This window comes from Doryrhamphus excisus, chromosome 12, assembly GCF_030265055.1.
Source record: "Doryrhamphus excisus isolate RoL2022-K1 chromosome 12, RoL_Dexc_1.0, whole genome shotgun sequence".
NCBI lineage: Eukaryota > Metazoa > Chordata > Actinopteri > Syngnathiformes > Syngnathidae > Doryrhamphus > Doryrhamphus excisus.
The window spans coordinates 1,903,933-1,927,031 of record NC_080477.1 but is presented as its reverse complement, the minus strand read 5'-3'; the positions used below and the strand labels follow the sequence as shown (position 1 = coordinate 1,927,031).

Below are 23,099 nucleotides of genomic sequence, written 5' to 3'. Positions count from 1 at the left end.
TAAATACGGGGAAGGTCCAGCCGCTCACCGTGGCTTTGTCCAGAACTTTGATAGAGTTCTCGTCTGCAACGTTCCTTTTGCGCAGAGCCTCTTCCAGTGTCCACAGCGGAAGGGTTTCCCACTTCCCGAATACCACCAAGTCGATATCGCTGAGGAAAGACGAGACAATGAGAGGACAGGGTCACGTGACAGGACGCAACAACAACAAAAACAACCTTTGGATAATGGCTGACAAATATAATTGATCCCAGGGTATTCCCAAACAAAAAAAATATCATATTTAGTACAAATTTTTAAACTTTTTATTAAATATATATTTTTTATATATATTATTTATTTTATTTTTTTTTAATCGGAGTTGGCATGATCGACCACAAAATTGTAATGTGTGCACCTGGAATATTTGGGGCGGAAACCTGGATTTGTCTACCCACCAACTATATGTGGTTTCTTAAGTTTTTATTATTTACCATTTTATTATTATTATTATTATTATTATTATATTTATTTATTACTGATTGATTGATTTTCTTTATTCTTGATTTGTTTATTTTTCATCTTATTTTGTGTAGAAAAATAAAAATTAAGATATTTGAGAACACTGGAATGTTTTATCAGAGCTTTTATTGTAGAAAATCGAAACCAAAGCACGGAAAAAGTTTGTATATTTTTCTGTTTTTAATAAATGCGTTTTGGTTTTTTTTTGGAAAACCTGATGCGGCCCAGCCTTGCCCAGACCCTAGCTCCAGTGGCCCCCAGGTAAATTGAGTTTGAGACCCCTGGTTTAGATTCTGTTCCACAGATGGCGCTAATGCACACCAAAGCTGCTTGCCAACCGCCAATAAACAACAGAAGAAGAAAAACACCAGGAAGAAGAACGCAGTCTGACAACTTTCCGTTTGAGCGGGTACAAGATACCTCAATCGGATTGGGGAAAGGAATATTCCACCCTTGGGAATCCCATTATATATTCATTGGGATTGGCACTTTTCTTTGGGAATGAGGTGTATACAAAGGTTACATTCTTTCCATTTGAGCAAATAAACCGAATGGAATTGGAATATTTGGGTCCATGTATACACGGCTACTTTTATTAGGAATGTTTATCCAAAATCAAAGTAGACCGTCGACGTTACGCTAGCATCAAGTTAGCGGGGAGGTGGAGCCTTTTCATTTGGGTAACCATGTGACTCACCTTGTTGGCAAATAGAGACCAGTGCTGAAGCTACATTAGGGTGGTCCTTATATGGGGGGGGTCAAAAATTTTTTTTTTGGGAATGTTCAACTCTCACCCTCTAAATGTGTTAGGATATCAATAAAAAAGTCACTGTGCAAAATTTTTAAATTTTTTAACAATATTTAGAGGCCTCTGAATATTTCCAGAATTGCCCGTTTTTGAGGAAATTGTACCATTTTAAGAACGCAAATACAATAACAATATAAATGTTACATGTATACGTGTCTACTTTCATTGAGAATGTTTATCCAAAATCAAGGTAGACCGTCGCCGTCACGCTAGCATCAAGTTAGCGGGGAGGTGGAGCCTTTTCATTTGGGTAACCATGTGACTCACCTTGTTGGCAAATAGAGACCAGTGCTGAAGCTTCCAAACACCTGCACCTAAACAAAGAAGACCCATAATTATCCACTTTTATCACAATGGCGCCAAGTATGCAAACACGGCAGAACATGATACACTTGTACTTATTATCACCATGTTTGATTGTCAGGGCTAAGAGTTTCCGAGACGCGAATGAAGCATTGGTGGAGGGGGGGGGGGGGGGCGTGGACAAAGACGGATGGCAAGCTCGCGCCGCACTGCTTCAACTTTCCCACAATCGCGTCGGGGAGAACCTGTTCCCCGAGCTGCAGGAACACTCGGAGCCTGGCGTGCTGATGATGGCAACGTGACAAGCCCAGACAAACCGCACAGTCGTGGTGCGTACATTTTTTAATATTTGAACATGCATTGAAGGCCGAGGGGGAGGGGGAGGGGGGGTTTCTTTTCATTTCCTGTTGCATAAATCACAACAGACCCGACCCAAAAATAGACCTTTAAGCCAATGATCTGGTAACCTGCCCACTGCCGCGGTGACTGAAATAAGTCCAACCTTCCACCTTTTAAACCTCGTATAGCGCAAGGCGCGCTTGGCGTCGGAACACAAATAGACTTAAGCGCCCTCCTTAAACCGCCTTCACGCATCGACTAATAACCTGTAGTATTCAAATCTGATACGCGTGTGTGTGTGCAAGGCCGTCACACGTGCGCGGCTAAGCTGATTGCACATCTATGTTTGTGAATGAATGAACCCCAGCAGCATATTATTTGGACTTTATTCCCATTATATTATATTATATATTATTATTATTTATTCCCATTATATATTAGACTTTTTCCCCAAACTAAACATTTTTTTTTTATTTCTCTAATATTTCTGAATGAATGAACCCCAGCAGCATAATATTTGGACTTTATTCCCATTATATTATATATATTATTATTATTTATTCCAATTATATATTAGACTTTTTCCCCAACCTAAACATTTTTTTTAAATTTCTTTAATATTTCTGAATGAATGAACCCCAGCAGCATAATATTTTGACTTTATTCCCATTATATTATACTATTATAATATATATATTATTATTATTATTTATTCCCATTATATATTAGACTTTTTCCCCCAACCTAATTTTCCCAAAATTACAATTTTATTAGGCTTTGGTTGTTTCTGTAAAAAAAAAAATTAAACATTTTTTTCTTGAATATTTCTGAATGAATTAACCCCAGCAGCATAATATTTTGACTTTATTCCCATTATAATATACTATTATAATATATATATTATTATTATTATTTATTCCCATTATATATTTGACTTTTTTCCCCAACCTAATTTTCCCAAAATTACAATTTTATTAGGCTTTGGTTGTTTCTGTAAAAAAAAAATTAAACATTTTTTTCTTGAATATTTCTGAATGAATGAACCCCAGCAGCATAATATTTTGACTTTATTCCCATTATATTATAATATTATAATATATATATTATTATTATTTATTCCCACTATATAGTTGACTTTTTCCCCAACCTAATTTTCCCAAAATTACAATTTTATTATGCTTTGGTTGTTTCTGAAAACATTTTTTTAAACATTTTTTTCTTGAATATTTCTGAATGAATGAACCCCAGCAGCATAATATTTTGACTTTATTCCCATTATATTATATTATTATAATATATGTATTATTATTATTTATTCCCATTATATATTAGACTTTTTCCCCAACCTAATTTTCCCAGAATTACAATTTTTTATGCTTTGGTTGTTTCTGAAAACATTTTTTAAAACATTTTTTTCTTGAATATTTCTGAATGAATGAACCCCAGCAGCATAATATTTGGACTTTATTCCCATTATATTATATTATTATAATATATATTATTTATTCCCATTATATATTTGACTTTTACCCCAATCTAATTTCCCCAAAATTACAATTTTATTATGCTTTGGTTGTTTCTGAAAACATTTTTTAAAACATTTTTTCTTGGATATTTCTGAATGAATGAACCCCAGCAGCATAATATTTTGACTTTATTCCCATTATACTATATTATTATAATATATATTATTTATTCCCATTATATATTTGACTTTTACCCCAATCTAATTTCCCCAAAATTACAATTTTATTATGCTTTGGTTGTTTCTGAAAACATTTTTTAAAACATTTTTTTCTTGAATATTTCTGAATGAATGAACCCCAGCAGCATAATATTTGGACTTTATTCCCATTATATTATATTATATATATTATTATTATTATTTATTCCCATTGTATATTTGACTTTTTCCCCAACCTAATTTTCCCAAAATTACAATTTTATTATATTTTGGTTGTTTCTGAAAACATTTTTTCTTTAATATTTCTACTCTTTGCTGCTAAAAGACATTAGTTTTCCTTATAATATTGCAGGTTTATTCTTTTTCATTAGAACATGACTTGTTTCTCTTTATATTGTGACTTTCTGGTTAAATTACAGCTATCGATTTTTGTTATTTTTATTAATGAATGAACCCCAGCAAGGGGGGAGGGCGCCCTTGCCGACCTGAGTCTGTGCACGAGAGAAACAGTACGCGCAAAGCTTGGTGTTGTCCACACCTCCCATCGGAGGTCTCCTTTTCTAACCGGGTCCTGACCCTCGCTGGACTCGCAAAAGGGCTGCTCTTTTGGGAACAGAAGATGCACACGCTGTGTTCTGCTGCATGGCATCCCTCCAAAGAACGCAGAGATGCGAGCCCAGACATTCTTCTCGGATTCAGCGGCAAGTCTCGCCCCGATTATTTTTAAGGTGTGTTCTCAGCCATCTGCTATTTGCCATTTAAGTGTGCTGACTGTGGTTGGCTGGGGTTGAACACACATCTGTGCGATGATTGACGGAGTGAAACGGGGGATGGGCTGCTCTATTGTCTCGTGTTTATAATCTTTGATGAATACGTTGGTCATCACGCTATTTAGGGAACTGATGCTGCTAATTGCCATTTGGCCGACACACAGAAGTGTCACAGAACTGGTTGCTGAAGTGCGTGCGGCGCGGTGTGAAAATGGCCGCCATTAAATAACAAGGCGTAACAAAACAAAAAAAAAAAAAGTACCTCAGCGCTCGGCCAAAGCTTGTGGATGACGCCTTTAATTCTGTCCACCACCTCCAGCCTCATCTTCTCCTCCTCCGGCCGGGGCGAGATGTACGCGTAGAAGTCGCTGATCTCTTCGTGTAACCTAGACAACAAGAAAAAAAAACAATCACACAAAATAAATCATTCATCTTTCAGGTTGTGTGTATGTAAAAGTATAAATGGTAAATAATTGCATTACACCTTTTTGCTTTTGTTTTTTTTTTCAATTTTGCTTTATTTTTTCTTAAATAATTCTAATGCATTTTGTGTTGTAATATCATGACTTTATTCCCATTATATTTTATATTTTTTCCCCACACCTAATTTTCCCAAAATTACATTTTTATTATGTTTTGGTTGTTTCTGAAAACATTTTTTTTAAATTTCTACTCCTTGACATTCAAAAATTACTTGTTTCTCTTTATATTGTGACTTTTTTCTGCTATCAATTTTTGTTATTTTTATTATATTATATAAATTTTGTATATAATTTTTTTCTAATCCAACTATTTTAACTTTGTCAATTTTCTTCTCGTAATTATGACTTTATTCCTACAAAATTTTGCCTTTATTCTGGCAAACATTTTTAATATAATTTTTTTCTAATCCAACTATTTTAACTTTGTCAATTTTCTTCTCGGAATTATGACTTTATTCCTATAAAATTTTGCCTTTATTCTGGCAAACATTTTTAATATACATTTTTTATAATCCAACTATTTTAACTTTATGTCCATTTTCTTCTCAGAATTATGACTTTATTCCTACAAAATTTTGCCTTTATTCTGGCAAACATTATAAATCGATTCCGCAATCCAACTTTCCAAAAATTACAAGTTTGTTGTTTTGTTTATTTTCATAATATGACTTTAAAGAAATAACCTCTTTCCTAAAATGACACGTCACTTTTCCTCATGATATTACGTTATTCTCGTCAAATTATGACTTTTTTTCTCTGAATATTATGCCGTTAATCTTGTAAATTTTGTGCTTAATATTTTAGTTTTCAACTGTGCCGTGGGTCCTAAATGGCCCCCCGGGCCGCACTTTGGACACCCCTGCATTAGCGGATGCTGATGAGATTGAATCACCTCTGTTTTTCATTTTTTTTATGGATGAAAAAATGAACATCATGAGGGTTATATGTCAGTGGCAGCGAAAAGGAAGAAAATATAGCGCCGCCACTGGGACTTGGCCCCCCCCAACGGTGGTCCGCTACAGACATGGGTGCCAGACGCTTGTCAGGACAGACTGTAGCTCACGGCGCTTCTCTTTTCGTGCGCTCGCTTGCAGCTGCTTCACTCTGTGAGTGGAGGCGAGAGCCTAGATCTTGGCATAAAAATTAGATGGGTTCATACTGGTTTCGGTATACTGGTACTGCAGGGCTCTACGTTAAAAACAAAAATTACTTGCCCATGGGGAATCCTTAAGGTGAGAACTACTTGCCCGAACTTGCCCCATGTAAAATGAAAAGTGCCATAATGATATCATATATCAATATATGCTGATAATTCATCAGATAATAGTACTGATGCATTGTATTTGGAGGAATGTCTGAAAATTTGTGGAGATGTATTAAACATAATCTCCACAAATTTTCAGACATGCTACCTTACACATGGTAGTCGTAGTAAGCAGTGATATTTATAAGTTGTGCACCACAATGAAACATTATTGAATAGACACATTTGTGTACTAGTAAAGTGTTTTTAATCCAGAAAAAAATGCTCAATGGTCAAACAATCATTTGTGAAGCAAAGGTGAGAAAAATCCACAGAGAAATTGAACCGCTAGATTTTGCAGCTTGTGCAAAATCAGCACTTGGTATCGGATCTAATGGGCGGTGTTTCATTGTGACCACTTCAAATTGTCACAGCAATGTGATTCACTCACCTGTGCCATCATTTGATTTGCTGCCGCTAATAAAATACTTGTTTAGGAGGCACTGCTTCATCACTTTTTGCTGTTTTCCTTCACAAGTTGTTGAAGAATTAGACGATGTTTGCAGGGACGCCATGATAGATGTTTTCCTAGTAAAACGATCGCTGATTGGTTGATCGCGAACAAGAACGGGTGTGGGTAAAACGCGGATTGTGGATTACGGACCGCGGTCTAAATAAACGATTCTGATTGGTCTATTTCAAGATTTGCAAGGATTGCTTTGCAAATTACCACCGGAATTACGCAGTCCGTGTTTTACCAACACCCAACAAGAACCGCTTTAAAAAAAACTCTTGGCAGTACGGCATGCTAAAGTGCACTTGCCCGACGGGAATATTAATGATTGGATTTACTTGCCCGAATTTTGTTTTAACTTGCCCCGGGCCATCGGTACATCGTTATTGTCGAGCCCTGTACTGGTATCTGTTTCTGCCGATAGTGATATCGGAACTATGATATTTAAGGGAAGATTTTTGCCTCAGTTTGCATACATATTGTCGTGTTATATTACAATCCTTGAATCCGACATCACAATGTTAGCAGCATGTTTGCTAATACATGGAAACAGGAACCGGAAGTCAGCTCCGTAGCCCGCCTGTGATGTCATCAGCGTTTTCTGCTTTTCCTTTGATCACGGCTGCAAAATCGCCAGACGCCAGAAAACACCGCAATTAGAAATTAAAAAAAGGTATATAAGCTGTGACTATATTCTTGTGCTTTGGAGGAAATACAGCTGGAATAGGTGCAGAGTCCGGAAGATCTAGAAAGCTTTCTATTGTGTATAGCTGCTCTATGGGAGTCCATAACGCAATATAAGCATGAACTGTATTAGTCCAGAATGTGTTCTTATATGGATGTTTGTGCCACATTAAAAATGTGCAGCTTTCCAAATCATACCATTGCACATTACACCGCCTGGAAAACAAAATTTAAAAAAAAGGGCAAACACCGACCTTTAGTGACAAAAGTGAGAAATGAATCATTAGGGGAAACCAAATTAGACGCTAGTTTTCTAGTCGTGGAGCGTGGTGATTATTTAGCGAGCGCTGCATTGTGGTCTCGGGACGGAGATAACAACAAAAACATGGAAGCCCCAGCTGTGGCCCAACTGTGTAAAGTCACTGCAGAGGGTGCAGCACGCGGCGAGGGCGGCCTGCACGCCGTGTGTGTCCTTGGAGCAGGTCACCCTGCCCACATACGACGACCTTTTTTTTTTTCTCCGACCGGCTTGATCTGCATACACGGCCGTGCGTGGCTGTGCCTCTTAGGGCGGACAAACAGGAACGAAAACACTGGGTCAAACACACACACACACACACACACAAGCAGAGAGAAAACACACAAGTATACAACAAGCTGTGCTCAGGGAACGTTGACAAAGGAAACAAATGCAGACATCAACACTGAACTCATTTTTCACATTTCAAACAATTTCCTCATTTTCATCGGGAAATTAGGATCAATTCCGGGGTAAAACTGATCAATATCTATCAACGACATTTGAGCATTTCAGAAGGAGACGATAGGACTTGGCTGCACGGTGGTCGAGTGGTTAGCGCGCAGGCCTCACAGCTAGGAGACCTGAGTTCAATCCCACCCTCGGCTCCCACTTGGTTTGCATGTTCTCCCCGTGCATGCGTGGGTTTTCTCCGGGTACTCCGGTTTCCTCCCACATTCCAAAAACATGCTAGGTTAATTAGCGACTCCAAATTGTCCATAGGTATGAATGTGAGTGTGAATGGTTGTTTGTCTATATGTGCCCTGTGATTGGCTGGCCACCAGTCCAGGATGTACCCCGCCTCTCGCCCGACATCGTGAGGATAAGCGGTAGAAAATGAATGAATGAATGAAAAATAATAATAATAATAACAAAAAAGGGCTGCGCGGCGATCGAGTGGTTAGCACCCAGACCTCACAGCTAGGAGACCCGAGTTCGATTCCACCCTTGGCCATCTCTGTGTGGAGTTTGCATGTTCTCCCTGTGCATGCGTGGGTTTTCTCCGGGTACTCCGGTTTCCTCCCACATTTAAAAAAAAAAAAACATGCTAGGTTAATTAGCGACTCCAAATTGTCCATAGGTATGAATGTGAGTGTGAATGGTTGTTTGTCTATATGTGCCCTGTGATTGGCTGGCCACCAGTCCAGGATGTACCCCGCCTCTCGCCTGACCTTGTGAGGATAAGCGGTAGAAAATGAATGAATGAAAAATAATAATAATAATAATAACAAAAAAGGGCTGCGCGGCGGTCGAGTGGTTAGCACCCAGACCTCACAGCTAGGAGACCTGAGTTCGATCCCACCCTCGGCCATCTCTGTGTGGAGTTTGCATGTTCTCCCTGTGCATGCGTGGGTTTTCTCCGGGTACTCCGGTTTCCTCCCACATTTAAAAAAAAAAAAACATGCTAGGTTAATTAGCGACTCCAAATTGTCCATAGGTATGAATGTGAGTGTGAATGGTTGTTTGTCTATATGTGCCCTGTGATTGGCTGGCCACCAGTCCAGGATGTACCCCGCCTCTCGCCTGACCTTGTGAGGATAAGCGGTAGAAAATGAATGAATGAAAAATAATAATAATAATAATAACAAAAAAAGGCTGCGCTGCGATCGAGTGGTTAGCACCCAGACCTCACAGCTAGGAGACCTGAGTTTGATTCCACCCTCGGCCATCTCTGTGTGGAGTTTGCATGTTCTCCCCGTGCATGCGTGGGTTTTCTCCGGGTACTCCGGTTTCCTCCCACATTCCAAAAACATGCTAGGTTAATTAGCGACTCCAAATTGTCCATAGGTATGAATGTGAGTGTGAATGGTTGTTTGTCTATATGTGCCCTGTGGTTGGCTGGCCACCAGTCCAGGGTGTACACCGCCTCTCGTCCGAAGCCAGCTGGGATAGGCTCCAGCACCCCTGCGACCCTCGTGAGAAAATGTGGTCGAAAATTAATGAATATATGAATAATAATAATAATAACAAAAGAAGGCTGCACGGCGGTTGAGGGGTTAGCGCGCAGACCTCACAGCTTGGAAACCCGAGTTCTATTCCACCCTCGGCCATCTCTGTGTGGAGCTTGCATGTTCTCCCCGTGCATGTGTGGGTTTTCTCCGGGTACTCCGGTTTCCTCCCACATTCCAAAAACATGCTAGGTTAATTAGCGACTCCAAATTGTCCATAGGTATGAATGTGAGTGTGAATGGTTGTTTGTCTACATGTGCCCTGTGATTGGCTGGCCACCAGTCCAGGGTGTACCCCGCCTCTCGCCCGAAGACAGCTGGGATAGGCTCCAGCACCCCCCGCGACCCTCATGAGGAAAAGCGGTAGAAAATGAATGAATGTACGTTAGCACGGCAGCTCACCTAGCCATGCTAACTTGACACTCACATTTTAACAGGAGCATCATGCTAGGTTAGGTTCAAATGATCGAACTCACAGCTCCTAAATGTGTGGCTGACGTGTGGCTGAGAGCTGGTAGAGCTTATTTTAAGATGTGTGGCGAAGCCTACTTTTTTTTTTTTTAAGGCTTGGGCGTATACACGGGGCAGGCTCATCTAGCTAGGTGTGGGTCATGTCCCCAAGGTCATGTTTATTGTTATTTTTGGTTTATTGTCGCTTACGTAGCCAGCAGAAATGAAATGTGTGGTGTCTTTGTGAGACATCCTCTGCTTCAAACAAGCCGACACATTTTGGGGACGACTGGATGCATGCAAGGTTACAGATCAGTACCCGGGCCGGACTGCAGTGCAGCAAGGATGCGGCGTGTTTGACACGAATGAGGAAACCATATGGCCAGCTAGCCTGCTAGCTATAAATGCAGTCCAACAGGCTGCTCAGTACCAAAGAGGTGCATGACAATGGAGGGCGTTGCTTTGAATTCTAATGAGCAGAGTGTATTTTTTTTTTGCAGTGAAAAGCTTCCCTCGAAACAAATTTGACTTTAAAATTCCCTGTGAATTACGTACTAGTTTATTGATCCTGTGTTAAAACTCATAATTATTCTGACTATTACTGGGAGTAATATGGTAATGGTAATGGTTTTATTTCATTTGAACATGCATCAGATTACAATTGAGTGCATCCCATAATCAGTTCCCAGTTCCACATGTCCAAAAGGAGTAGGAAGAAGCAAAGCTTATTAAATCCTACCCCTCCATCTGGTACTTTTACAATCAGAAACTGTTACATTTGTTCACTTCCTGCTTTCTAAATTAAATTAAATTAAATTAAATTAAATTAAATTAGGAAAGCAGGAAGTGAACAAATGTAAAATAAAAAAAATAAAGTTAAAATTAAAATAAAAAAATAAAGTTAAAAAAAACAAAAAAAACAAAATTATATTAGGAAAGCAGGAAGTGAACAAATGTAACAGTTAATTGTAAAATTGATTGTAAAAGTACCAGATGCAGGGGTAGGATTTAATGAGCTTTGCTTCTTACTACTCCTTTTGGACATGTGGAACTGGGAACTGATTATGGGATGGGAATTAAATTAAATTAAATTAAATTAAGGCTGCACGGCGGACGAGAGGTTAGCGCGCAGACCTTACAGCTAGGAGACCAGGGTTCAATTCCACCTTCGGCCATCTCTGTGTGGAGTTTGCATGTTCTCCCCGTGCATGCGTGGATAGGCTCCAGCACCCCCCGCAACCCTTGTGAGGAAAAGCGGTAGAAAATGAATTTAATTTAATTTAATTTAATTTAATTTAATTTAATTTAATTTAATTTAATTTAATTTAATTTAATTTAATTTAATTTAATTTAATTTAATTTAATTTAATTTAATTTTATTTTATTTTATTTTATTTTAGTCACGTATGACATAATGGGTACCATAGTAACTAGTAAGTAAAGTAATAAGCAATGTACCTTCTAAAGAGCCAGCAGTGATATTTCAGGCGTCATGCTAAAAGCAAAAACAAGTTGAGTTTAACTATCACAATAAGAAAACCACATTGTGTGTTTGCTTTGAAACGTTCAAAATAGCAAGCGGTCAAAGCTCCGACTTAATGACTAATCCCACTTTTTTTTCCCCCCTCACTGTACAAACTACAGATATCCGACCTCCATCGCAGGACCCTTAGGTTTCATTTGAAGCTAAATGAAAGTCAAACGAGTCCACCCTGCACTCGCTACGTGGCTCTCTGTGGACGTTGGGCCCAAATCCAGCTATTCTTAAAAACACAACATGAAAATCAATCAACGTGATCAACGATTCAAGTGAGGAAATATATAAACGTCCCCAAATTTTCTGAAGCCCCCAAATCCACTGCGCAGGAATAAAAGGCGACAACAGGAGTTATTGCTTCCACTCCAGCAGTGAGCCACAGTTAAGTTTCATTTCCCAGCCAACGAGCCGGGCTGCTCCCTCGCCGTCGTCTCCTTGCCCAACCTCCTCGGATTGAATTACAGGTCCTCCGGGCGCAGGGGAAAGAGAGCACGGGCCCCGTCGGCACCGCTTATCGGATTAAACCCGCTTGCCCGGATTATAGTAAAATGTTGCATAATCTTGTGAAACATGTTTGCGGATCAAATTTTCCCAATCGACTGTTTATCTTCCGAACAATTCCCATAACGTGACCTCGGCACAATTTGGCTGTTGTTAACCGGGATTGTTGGCGTTTGTCGTGGAGTCAAGGCCCGCGCTTTATTTGCGTTGATTATCAGGGAGGTTGTGCAACCATAACTGGTTAGCTGGTTGACATAAAAACTACCTTGGCAACACCAGCAGTACATTTGCAAATCGTGCTGACCCAGTAAAGTATTGCAAACGCTCCAATTAATGCCTCTATTCAGGTAACTGCTAAGTTTCCTCTGGTTGCTGGACATGTGACCTAGCAAATACCGTACATAAGTCGCACTGCAGTATAAGTCACATTTTTTGCGGGTAATTTATTTTACAAACTAGCGTATTTTCTGGATTATAAATCACTCCGGAGTATAAGTCGCACAAGGCCAAAAATGCATAATTAGGTAGAAAAAAACATACATAAGTTGCACTGGAGTATAAGTCGCACAAGGCCAAAAATGAATAACTAAGTAGAAAAAAAACATACATAAGTCGCACTGGAGTATAAGTCGCACAAGGCCAAAAATTAATAACTAAGTAGAAAAAAAACATACATAAGTCGCACTGGCATATAAGTCGCACAAGGCCAAAAATGCATAATTAGGTAGAAAAAAACATACATAAGTCGCACTGGAGTATAAGTCGCATTTTTTGAGGGTAATTTATTTTACAAACTACCGTATTTTCTGGATTATAAATCGCTCCGGAGTATAAGTCGCACAAGCCAAAAATGCATAATTAGGTAGAAAAAAACATACATAAGTCGCACTGGAGTATAAGTCGCACAAGGCCAAAAATGCATAATTAGGTAGAAAAAAACATACATAAGTCGCACTGGAGTATAAGTCGCACAAGGCCAAAAATTAATAATTAAGTAGAAAAAAACATACATAAGTCGCACTGGAGTATAAGTCGCATTTTTTGCTGGTAATTTATTTACAAACTAATTTATTTTACAAACTACTTGTTTGTAAAATACTACGGATTTTCTGGACTATAAGTTGCTTCGGAGTATAAGTCGCACAAGGCCAAAAATGCATAATTAGGTAGAAATAACACATACATAAGTCGCACTGGAGTATAAGACGCACAAGGCCAAAAATGCATAATTAGGTACAAAAAAACATACATAAGTCGCACTGGAGTATAAGACGCACAAGGCCAAAAATGCATAATTAGGTACAAAAAAAAACATACACAAGTCGCACTGGAGTATAAGTGGCATTTTTTGCGGGTAATTTATTTGAACTACTTGACCAAAACAGACATTACGTCCTCTTGGAAGGCAAGTTCTACCAATAAAAGAATAGAGAACAGGCTGAATAGGTGTAAGATATGCTAACACAATGCTTATTCAGCTACACAAAAAATAAACATGAACGGAAAAGGTGTCCAGTGTTTATGGAACATAAACACTTTTTTCATTTATAAGTCGCTCTGGAGTATAAGTCGCAGGAACAGCCAACCTAGGAAAAAAATTGTGACTTATAGTCCAGTTACTAGTTACTTATAGTCCAGAAAATACGGTATATATACCGTATTTTCTGGACTATAAGTCACTCAAGGCCAAAAATGCATAATTAGGTAGAAATAAAACATACATAAGTTGCACTGGAGTATAAGTCGCAGGAATAGCCAACCTATGAAAAAAAAGTGCGACTTATAGTCCGGAAAATACGGTAACCGCCAGTGTCTTTGGTTAGCGCCAGGTCAAAAAAAAAAAAAAAAACTGTGGTCTAAGAGAGCTACATTTACCTCTTCACTTTCTCATGGACTCCAAATCATTATTCAAGTTTTGAGAAAGAAATTGTTTCCCAATTTTGTAATCTGTTGCTTGTTGTTTGCTAACAAGGGCTGCAACTAATCGTTAGTTGCATTATTTTTAATATTTTTTTTTAATTTTTGCATTATTTTCTTAGTCTATGAATCTGAAACTTGCTGAGTAAACAGTTGTTGGTTTGCGCCGCAAACAGAAAAATACTTACATTTGAGAGGCTGAAACCCAAGGATAATTACATTTTTAAATAAAAAAAAATATTTTAAACACCAAAATAGTAGTTGATTAATTGGATAATCGATTAATCGATGAAACATTGCAGCTGTAGAGTCACCGATTAATTGTCGCAGCTCTACTAACAGCAGGTTGACGCCAAATTAGGTAGAAAAAAACATACATGAGTCGCACTGGAGTATAAGTCGCATTTTTTGCTGGTTATTTATTTTTCTTAGTCTATGAATCTGAAACTTGCTGTTTCGATTAATTGAGTAAACAGTTGTTGGTTTGTGCCGCAAACAGAAAAATACTTACATTTGAGAGGCTGAAACCCAGGGATAATTACATTTTTAAATAAAAAAAAATATTTTAAACACCAAAATAGTAGTTGATTAATTGGATAATCGATTAATCGATGAAACATTGCAGCTGTAGAGTCACCGATTAATTGTCGAAGCTCTACTAACAGCAGGTTGACGCCAAATTCCTTACACGGCTCAATATGCTTCATATAACAACCCATTGTAGCTTCGGGATGTTTTGCCAAATCACCATGAAATTCAGTACACCCCAGGGGCAAGGGCGGGACTGGGCAGCTAACGGTCCGTAAGTCATTGACCATTTCTGTAATGATTATAAAACGTTGAGGACATGTGTGTCTCATTCCAAAGCATTTTGACCACAGTCATAAATGTCATTTCCCGCCTATGAAACGGTCATTTAATAATGAAAGTATGAAAAGCTGTACAGGGCGCCCCCTCTAGGTTTGTTGACACCTAAAGTTTCCCCTACTTAATGACCGCATCCTGACCGGTGCTTGGAACTCCGGGGGCAGCCTCTGCGACCAAAGACTGCGTCATGTGACACCGCTGTGCCTCGGAACCCCCTCATTAGCTGACACTCGCCGCAGTGGTGAAATGAGCTTGCCAGAAGGCCGACACGTCACATGGCACGCTGCTTTAAAAGAAACAGGGGGGGGGGGCATCACCAAACCGAGACGGAGGTGTCAGCGTCCCACACATGGTGCAATCATCAATGTTTAATCAATGAGCTGATCCCAGGGTGCTAATTGTTGGCCACTGGTACAGAGTTGGATCCTGTTCCGCCAAAGCCTGACCACTATTTGGTCTAACACAGGGGTCTCAAACTCAATTTACCTGGGGGCCACTGGAGTTAGGGTCTGGGCAAGGCTGGACCGCATCAGGTTTTCCAAAAAAAAAAAATGCATTTATTAAAAACAGAAAAATATACAAACTTTTTCAGTGCTTTGGTTCCCATTTTCTACAATAAAAGCTCTGATAAAACATTCCACTGTTCTCAAATACCTTATTTTTTATTTTTCTGCACAAAATAAGATGAAAAATAAATAAACAAATTAAGAAAATCAATCAATCAATAATAAATAAATATAATAATAATAATAAAACGGCAAATAATAAAAACTTAAGAAAGCACATATAGTTGGTGGGTAGACAAATTATTTTTTTCAGATTAAAATGAACAAAGCATTATTAGAGCCCTGTAGACATGACAAAACACGACTATAGTCACATTTATACTCTTTTTATTTACAACATATTGAGATCTTGACATCTTGAGACACATGCTAACTCGCAAACTAGAGAGCTAGCGACCTAACCGGTAGCCTTCAAGTTATTTCCTTTAAACTTAAATAGCCAAAAACTTACCACTTCCACACGGATAGGGAGGATAACTATTAACAGTTATTTAACCTTTAACATGAACATTAATCAAACGTAATATTTTTTTCTGGGTACATGATACCATACAGCATCCATATCGAACTTGTGCGGGCCGCACTAACATTAAACTTTCATATCAAGGCGGGGGGCCTCAAACTAGTGTCCCGTGTGTTTGAGACCCCTGGTTTAACACCTGATTCAGTGAATCAATCCGCCGCCCCCGTGTTAGAGCGTTTTAAAAGTTAAAATCACAGCAATAATGAAGATTGCATAGTCCGGTCAGGTGCATGCTAAATTCAATTGTGCCCACAAGGTCGTAGCAAGCGTGCACGTCTGCAAGGGGACAAGTTGGAGGTCAGCAAATTAGCAATGCTAATGTCAGGAGAAAACAATGGAAGCTGTCTGCGTTCCAGCTTCACCAGCAAATGAAGTTATGATTAGGGAGTTGAAATGTTGCAGAGTGTATCGGGGGGAGGGGGGGGGGACACGTGGTAAGTTACACGTGTAGTTCAGATGGGCTTGTCGCACCTGTGGCCGGCGTGCATGCAGACAGGAGGCCAAGGAGGGCTGCGAAAACCGCTAATAGCAACTGGAATGACAATTGTAACGCTTGCGGCTTCGCGTATGGAAGCGCAACCTCCAAAAAAGGACGCCGGCAATAAAAAGCAATTAAACCACAAGCAGTTAGCGATTAACCACTTTGAACATTAGCCAAGCAAACAAGCTCCTCGACGTAAACACAACACACTTTGAGGACACGAGATAGCGTCACATAAAAAGGAAAGGACACAAATGTTAGCGCTGTAGCCCGGCTAGCTTTGCTAACAGCACAGTTGCATTTTAACAGAAAAATCACGCTAGGCTAGTCTAGTCATTCATTTTCGACTGCGTTTCCTCACGATGGTTGCGGTGAGTGCTGGAGCCTATCCCAGCTGTCTTCTTGGGGCGAGAGGCGGGGTACACCCTGGACTGGTGGACAGCCAATCACAGGGCAAATATAGACAAACAACCATTCACACTCACATTCATACCTATGGACAATTTGGAGTCGCCAATTAACCTAGCATGTTTTCGGAATCCCGCGGGGGCGCTGGAGCCTACCCCAGCTGTCTTCTTGGGGCAAGAGGCGGGGTACACCCTGGACTGGTGGCCAGCCAATCACAGGGCACATATAGGCAAACAACCATTCACACTCACATTCATACCTATGGACAATTTGGAGTCGCTAATTAACCTAGCATGTTTTTGGAATCCCGCGGGGGGGCTGGAGCCTATCCCAGCTGTCTTCATAGACAAACAACCATTCACACTCACATTCATACCTATGGACAATTTGGAGTCGCCAATTAACCTAGCATGTTTTTGGAATCCCGCGGGGGTGCTGGAGCCTACCCCAGCTGTCTTGGGGCGAGAGGTGGGGTACACCCTGGACTGGTGGCCAGCCAATCACAGGGCACATATAAACAAACAACCATTCACACTCACATTGAATGAATAAATGAATAACAATAATTTTACTTTTCTGCACTGTGTGTGTATGCTAGCAGCCCCGCCTCCACCCACAAAGACAGAGACAGTATATGATTGAGAAAAGGGCTCACTCCGTTCATGCTGTTGTTTTATGGAACAAATGTGCCAAAGTGGTGCTGCGCGGCGGTTGAGTGGTTAGTGCATCGACCTCACAGCTAGAAGACCACGGTTCAATTCCACCCTTGGCCATCTCTGTGTGGAGTTTGCATGTTCTCCCCGTGCATGCGTGGGTTTTCTCCGGGTACTCCGGTTTCCTCCCACATTCCAAAAACATGCTAGGTTAATTAGCGACTCCAAATTGTCCATAGGTATGAATGTGAGTGTGAATGGTTGTTTGTCTATATGTGCCCTGTGATTGGCTGGCCACCAGTCCAGGGTGTAGCCCACCTCTCGCCCAAAGACAGCTGGGATAGGCTCCAGCACCCCCACAACTCTCGTGAGGAAAAAGCGGTAGAAAATGAATGAATGAACTTGCCATGGGGGAAAAAAAAAGTTAAAAGGCGACCCAGCACCTGAAAAGAGATTTTAAAGGTTCTACTGCTTTAAATGCAGGAGTCATACTTCCTTATATTTCTTAAAATGGCCCTTTTCCACATCATGACTGAAACTCCCATCGCTCTTTCTGCCATGAAACAAAAAAACACTTGAGAAGCGTGAATCTCGCCGGGCCAACACCGTTGAGAGGAAGTGGGCCACAGCTCTGATAGGCTCCGGTGACTTCCTGAGCCCATATAAGGCATCTACGGCGACCCCACTAGAATACAGGGAAGGAACTCTCCAGTAACACTCCCCACTTGATTGGACAGCCACAAAAGAGGTGCTCTGGTTTCTGTTTCTGCGGAAGTCGAGGGCCCGTGCGGAGCATGTCAACACGGCTCCCTCGCCGCTGTGAGACACGACGCCTGGGCTGGACCCACAAAGAAAGAGGGGAGCGTCGTGGAACACAAATAAGCACATGCCTTTGTCTCCCTGGCCGGTCCCCATGGCCAAATATAGCGTACAGACGCTCCGGAGGGAAAAATGTATTCAGACGCACGCCCGCCCCGTTCACCCTCGCCGCTACTTGCGAGGAAACAAATCATACGCTGCGACCACTCGCAGATTTATGATCTCACCAATCCCCAAATCACATACTCCGACGGAGGCTGCCAAGCATAATTTCATGCTCTGCATCACAAAACGCAAAACAAGCACAAAAGTTCCTATTATCCCAGAAACAGACATTTGGCTTCCTTGTTCTTGTTTACATTTGTCACGTTTGATTCTGTTCAAGGTCCCATATTTCAATATTGAACAAAGCTAAATTTGTTCTCGATCAGAAATCACTCCACACTCTTTATTGCTCTCTGGTTCTACCGTATCTTACTTATTGTGTGGAAATATGGGCTAATAACTATAAAAGCAATCTTCACTGGCTAAATGTACAGCAAAAAAGGCCAGTAAGGATAATTCATAATGCCGCCTACAGTGAATATACTAACTCCTTTTCTCCATTTCTAAAATCACAAATACTTCAACTTGCTGATATAGTTCATCTTCAAACAGCTAAAATAATGCATAAGGCTAAAAATAAGCAATTAGCTAAAAATGCCATCCAATACTTCTCTACAAGAGAGGAGAAATATGATCTCAGGGAAGAAGTACATTTGAAACACTTCTATGCTAGGACTACGTTATACTAGCCATAGCATTTCAGTATGTAGAATCAAACTGTGTCATGTCGTGCTAGGTACTATGGTACCCATTATGTCATTGGATGGTCATATCACCTCCTACTTTGGTACGTGACAAAAAAAAAATGTAATTTTAAATTAAATATTTTAATAAAAATAAAAATAAAAATAAAAATAAAAATAAAAATAAAAATAAAAATAAAAATAAAAATAAAAATAAAAATAAAAATAAAAATAAAAATAAAAATAAAAATAAAAATAAAAATAAAAATAAAAATAAAAATAAAAATAAAAATAAAAATAAAAATAAAAATAAAAGTAAAAGTAAAAATAAAAATAAAAATAGGAAGTGAACAAATGTAACAGCTACTGATTGTAATAATACCAGATGGAGGGGTAGGATTTAATAAGCTTTGCTTCTTCCTACTCCTTTTGGACATGTGGAACTGGGAACTGATTATGGGATGCACTCAATTGTAATCTGATGCATGTTCAAATGAAATAAAACCATTACCATTACCATATGAGAGTATTTTTTAAACGAGGACCCTTAATAGTGTCAAGCGTGTTGTCCAAAATCTAGAAGCTAAAACTGCATTAGGAACGCACCGTCTTATGCGTCTCTATCGTTAATGCAACGGCGTCCGCGTGAGAAGGAACGCTAAGTGTGGTGAAGCATTTCCCCGGCAGACCGCCACTGACTCGGGCCGTATGAGTGTGTTTACCGCTTGTTAATGGAAGCGATCGTTTTCCGATGCCTGCTGACGTTGTGCGAGCTATGGGTGAAATAAGGATTAGAGACCCGTTGTTTATTCTTGCATGCGTCTCGTCTTAGGCGTCAATAAAGATTCTCAACACACACACAACATACTCCCAGCCTTCAAAATAAGAATGAAACCATGGACGACGCTAAATGATTCGCCAATTTTCTGCAGTGGGTTTCTGTCAAGTGAAATAGCTGTTCTCATACCAAAAAAAAAAAAAAAAAAACAAAGCACAATTTGTACCCACTAGACATCTCCCATGGTGTGAGAGCCCAGCAGCAGGTCCTGGTGAATACAGAAAGGCCTTCAGGGGTGGCGAGCGTGGTATGAAACAGAGCTAATCGCTGAGGAATGTCCTCTTGCAAACAGAAGAGACTCCGTATTACTATAAATGAGGATGGGCCGTAGACTCCGGAGCCGCACGCTCATTTGTGTTCGGCTTGTCTGTACGTGTCTCAGCATTTAACCCCCCCCCCCCCCCCCACACACACACACTTAAAAAAAAAAAACAAAACAATCGAATTGAAGCAACAACAACATTTTGTGAATGAGACGCCGTCATAGTCAGTCCTCGAACGAGCGATGTTATGCTTTTTCTTTAGATTTCATGTAGAGATGCTCCATATTGGATTTCTTCCCGATATCCCAGCGCTTCATTACCAATAACGATATTTGACCATTTGTGTAAAATAAGACAAATACTGAAATATGCAATACAAGTTATAGAAAAAGTGCCACATTTGTATTAAACATTTTATCTCTATAGAATAGTCAACTATCGTAAAACGTCTTCTATCATCAGCAACAATGCAATTTGAAAAGTTGCACATTTCTATGTGGCACAAACATCAGTATAATAAAAAAAACAGCGCTTCATCAGCAACAATGCAATTTGGAAAGTTGCGCATTTCTATGTGGCACAAACATCCGTATATTAAAAAACAGTGCTTCATTACCAATAACGATTTTTGACAATTTGTATAAAATAAGACAAATACTGCAATATGCAATACAAGTTATAGAAAAAGTGCCACATTTGCATTAAACATTTTATCTCTATAGAATAGTCAACTATCGTAAAACGTCTTCTATCATCAGCAACAATGCAATTTGGAAAGTTGCACATTTCTATGTGGCACAAACATCAGTATAATAAAAAAAACAGCGCTTCATCAGCAACAATGCAATTTGGAAAGTTGCACATTTCTATGTGGCACAAACATCCGTATATTAAAAAACAGCACTTATTTACCAATAACGATATTTGACAATTTGTGTAAAATACTGCAATATGCAATACAATTATAGAAAAAGTGCCACATTTGTATTAAACATTTTATCTCTATAGAATAGTCACCTATCGTAAAACGTCTTCTTCTATCATCAGCAACAGTGCAATTTGAAAAGTTGCACATTTCTATGTGGCACAAACATCCGTATAATAAAAAACATAATGTGCAAAGTATGCATTAAATTCAATACCGCTAGTCACTTCCCAATGACTCGTTCTATCATTTTTATTTTCGTAGGTAGACACTATCATGCTAGGAGTTAGCCTTTTAACGATAAGATTGCTAGCATGAGAATACTAGCACGGGAGCCTTTTTAGCCATTTCCATGAGTAGACACTTATATGAACACAGCATTACCGTGCTAGGTGTCAGCATGCTAACATGCGCATTGTCACTATACTAACATGAGCATGCTAGCATTTTTTGCGATTTTCATATGAACTTAAGCAGACACCTGGCGCGATAACACATTGGTGTTAGTATGCTGACAGTCCAGTGATGAATATATTTTATATTTATGCGCTGCTATTTAAATTATTCTTAATGTCTTACACCTGTTGCTCTCTTACAGTAGGACGATGGGGGTTCTTTATTTTTCTCAAGCCGCTGCACTTTCCTTGAAGTTGACATGTGGAAGTTGAGGCTTGCTAGCATGTGTCATATGGATTCTTGCCCACATGTGTTATGTGTGAAATGTGCTGCATGCGTTCCTTTACAGTGGGCGGATCACATGACATGTATGTCACATTGGGTGCATGTTGTGATTGTGTGCAAACACCCCCCTCCCCCTTCCCAAAAAAAAACAAAAAAAACTTAACCCTTACCCCACGATTCCTTCAGAGTAGTTCCTCGTTTTCCACGGTGTGCCCGCGTAGCCGTCGCAGCCCTCTGTGTTTCTGGAATTGAATCCGAAAGTGCTCGCCTTGTTGACCCGTTTCCTTTTGTTGGGGTGCCCATCCGTCACCCCGCTGCCCTGCTTGTCCTGCTGCTGCCCACCGCCCCTGCAGGCGGCTCGGTTGTTATGGTTGCTGTTGCTTTCCAATGGAAGAAAGTCCTGCTGCACCATGAACTCCCCGTCCCCGGTGGGGCTCGACATCCTGGCGTTCGCCTCAAACGGCACGGTCCCCGCAGCGAGGGCGAGGACGGCTCTGGACGCCCCGTTGAGACTCGCTGCTTTCAGGCTACCGCTGCTGCTGCTGCTACTGTTGTTGACATGCAAATAGCCGAACCCTTGCGTCGTCTCCCAGATTTGCATCCACAAGTTGTTAGCGGGTCCGCGTTGTTCTGGTTGGAACCAGGCGATTCTCGGATCCATCAAACGAGAGGAGGCGAGCGGCTCCCCCCCCTCCTCCTCTCCTTTCCCAAGCACGGCTCAGCTCAGCTAGCTAGTTTAGCCTAGCTTAGCGTTAGCTTTAGCCGCTAGCTCGCTTAGCTCCCCACCGTTACTTCTTCAATGTTGTCTTTAAAAATAAAAGGAAGAATTCCTTTAGTAGTGACGTCACTCACAAGCCACAAAGAAACACGGGGAAGCGACAAGAGTGTCCGTAAAATTGTTCCGGTCGCCGCTCCCGGTGAAAACGGCAGTTGTCAGCCCCGGAGAAACGCACGTCTGTCTGGTGTCGATCAGCGGCGTCTCTGACCCTTTTCCTCCAGATGGAAGCTAGCTCAATGGCGGAGCGCGAGAGCAGTTAGTGCGCGTGCGCGAAGCCAATGGCGAATGGGGAGGGGAGGTTACGTATGTTACGTAACAGACAACTGTTTTTTTTCGCTCTCCTTAGCTAGTTACGTAACATTGTCTGATTTATGTTTCTCTTCTGAAAAGGCTGTCCAAAGGTGTAAAGGATGGAAGATACTTATTAAGCCGCTGACAAGTTAAAGTTTACACTGGACGGCAAGGAATTTAAACACCTTTGTTGCACTAATTTATAAGTTTATACTACGTTTGCCAAAGTAATAAACTAAAG

The 23,099-nt window shown here is 40.2% G+C and overlaps 1 protein-coding gene across 1 annotated transcript in view; it reads right to left on the bottom strand.

The window, feature by feature from the left end:
• tent4b (terminal nucleotidyltransferase 4B) overlaps window positions 1-22,795 on the bottom strand; it is a 31,260-nt gene extending 8,465 nt beyond the window's left edge. Inside the window, exons 1-4 of the mRNA XM_058089565.1 lie at window positions 21,960-22,795; window positions 4,665-4,788; window positions 1,574-1,620; window positions 29-149 (exon numbers count right to left, since the gene is read on the bottom strand). Coding sequence (XP_057945548.1) covers window positions 29-149; window positions 1,574-1,620; window positions 4,665-4,788; window positions 21,960-22,450 — 783 coding nt within the window. The 5' untranslated portion in view covers window positions 22,451-22,795. The remainder of the gene's footprint in view (window positions 1-28; window positions 150-1,573; window positions 1,621-4,664; window positions 4,789-21,959) is intronic.
• Between the last annotated feature and the right edge of the window lie 304 nt (window positions 22,796-23,099).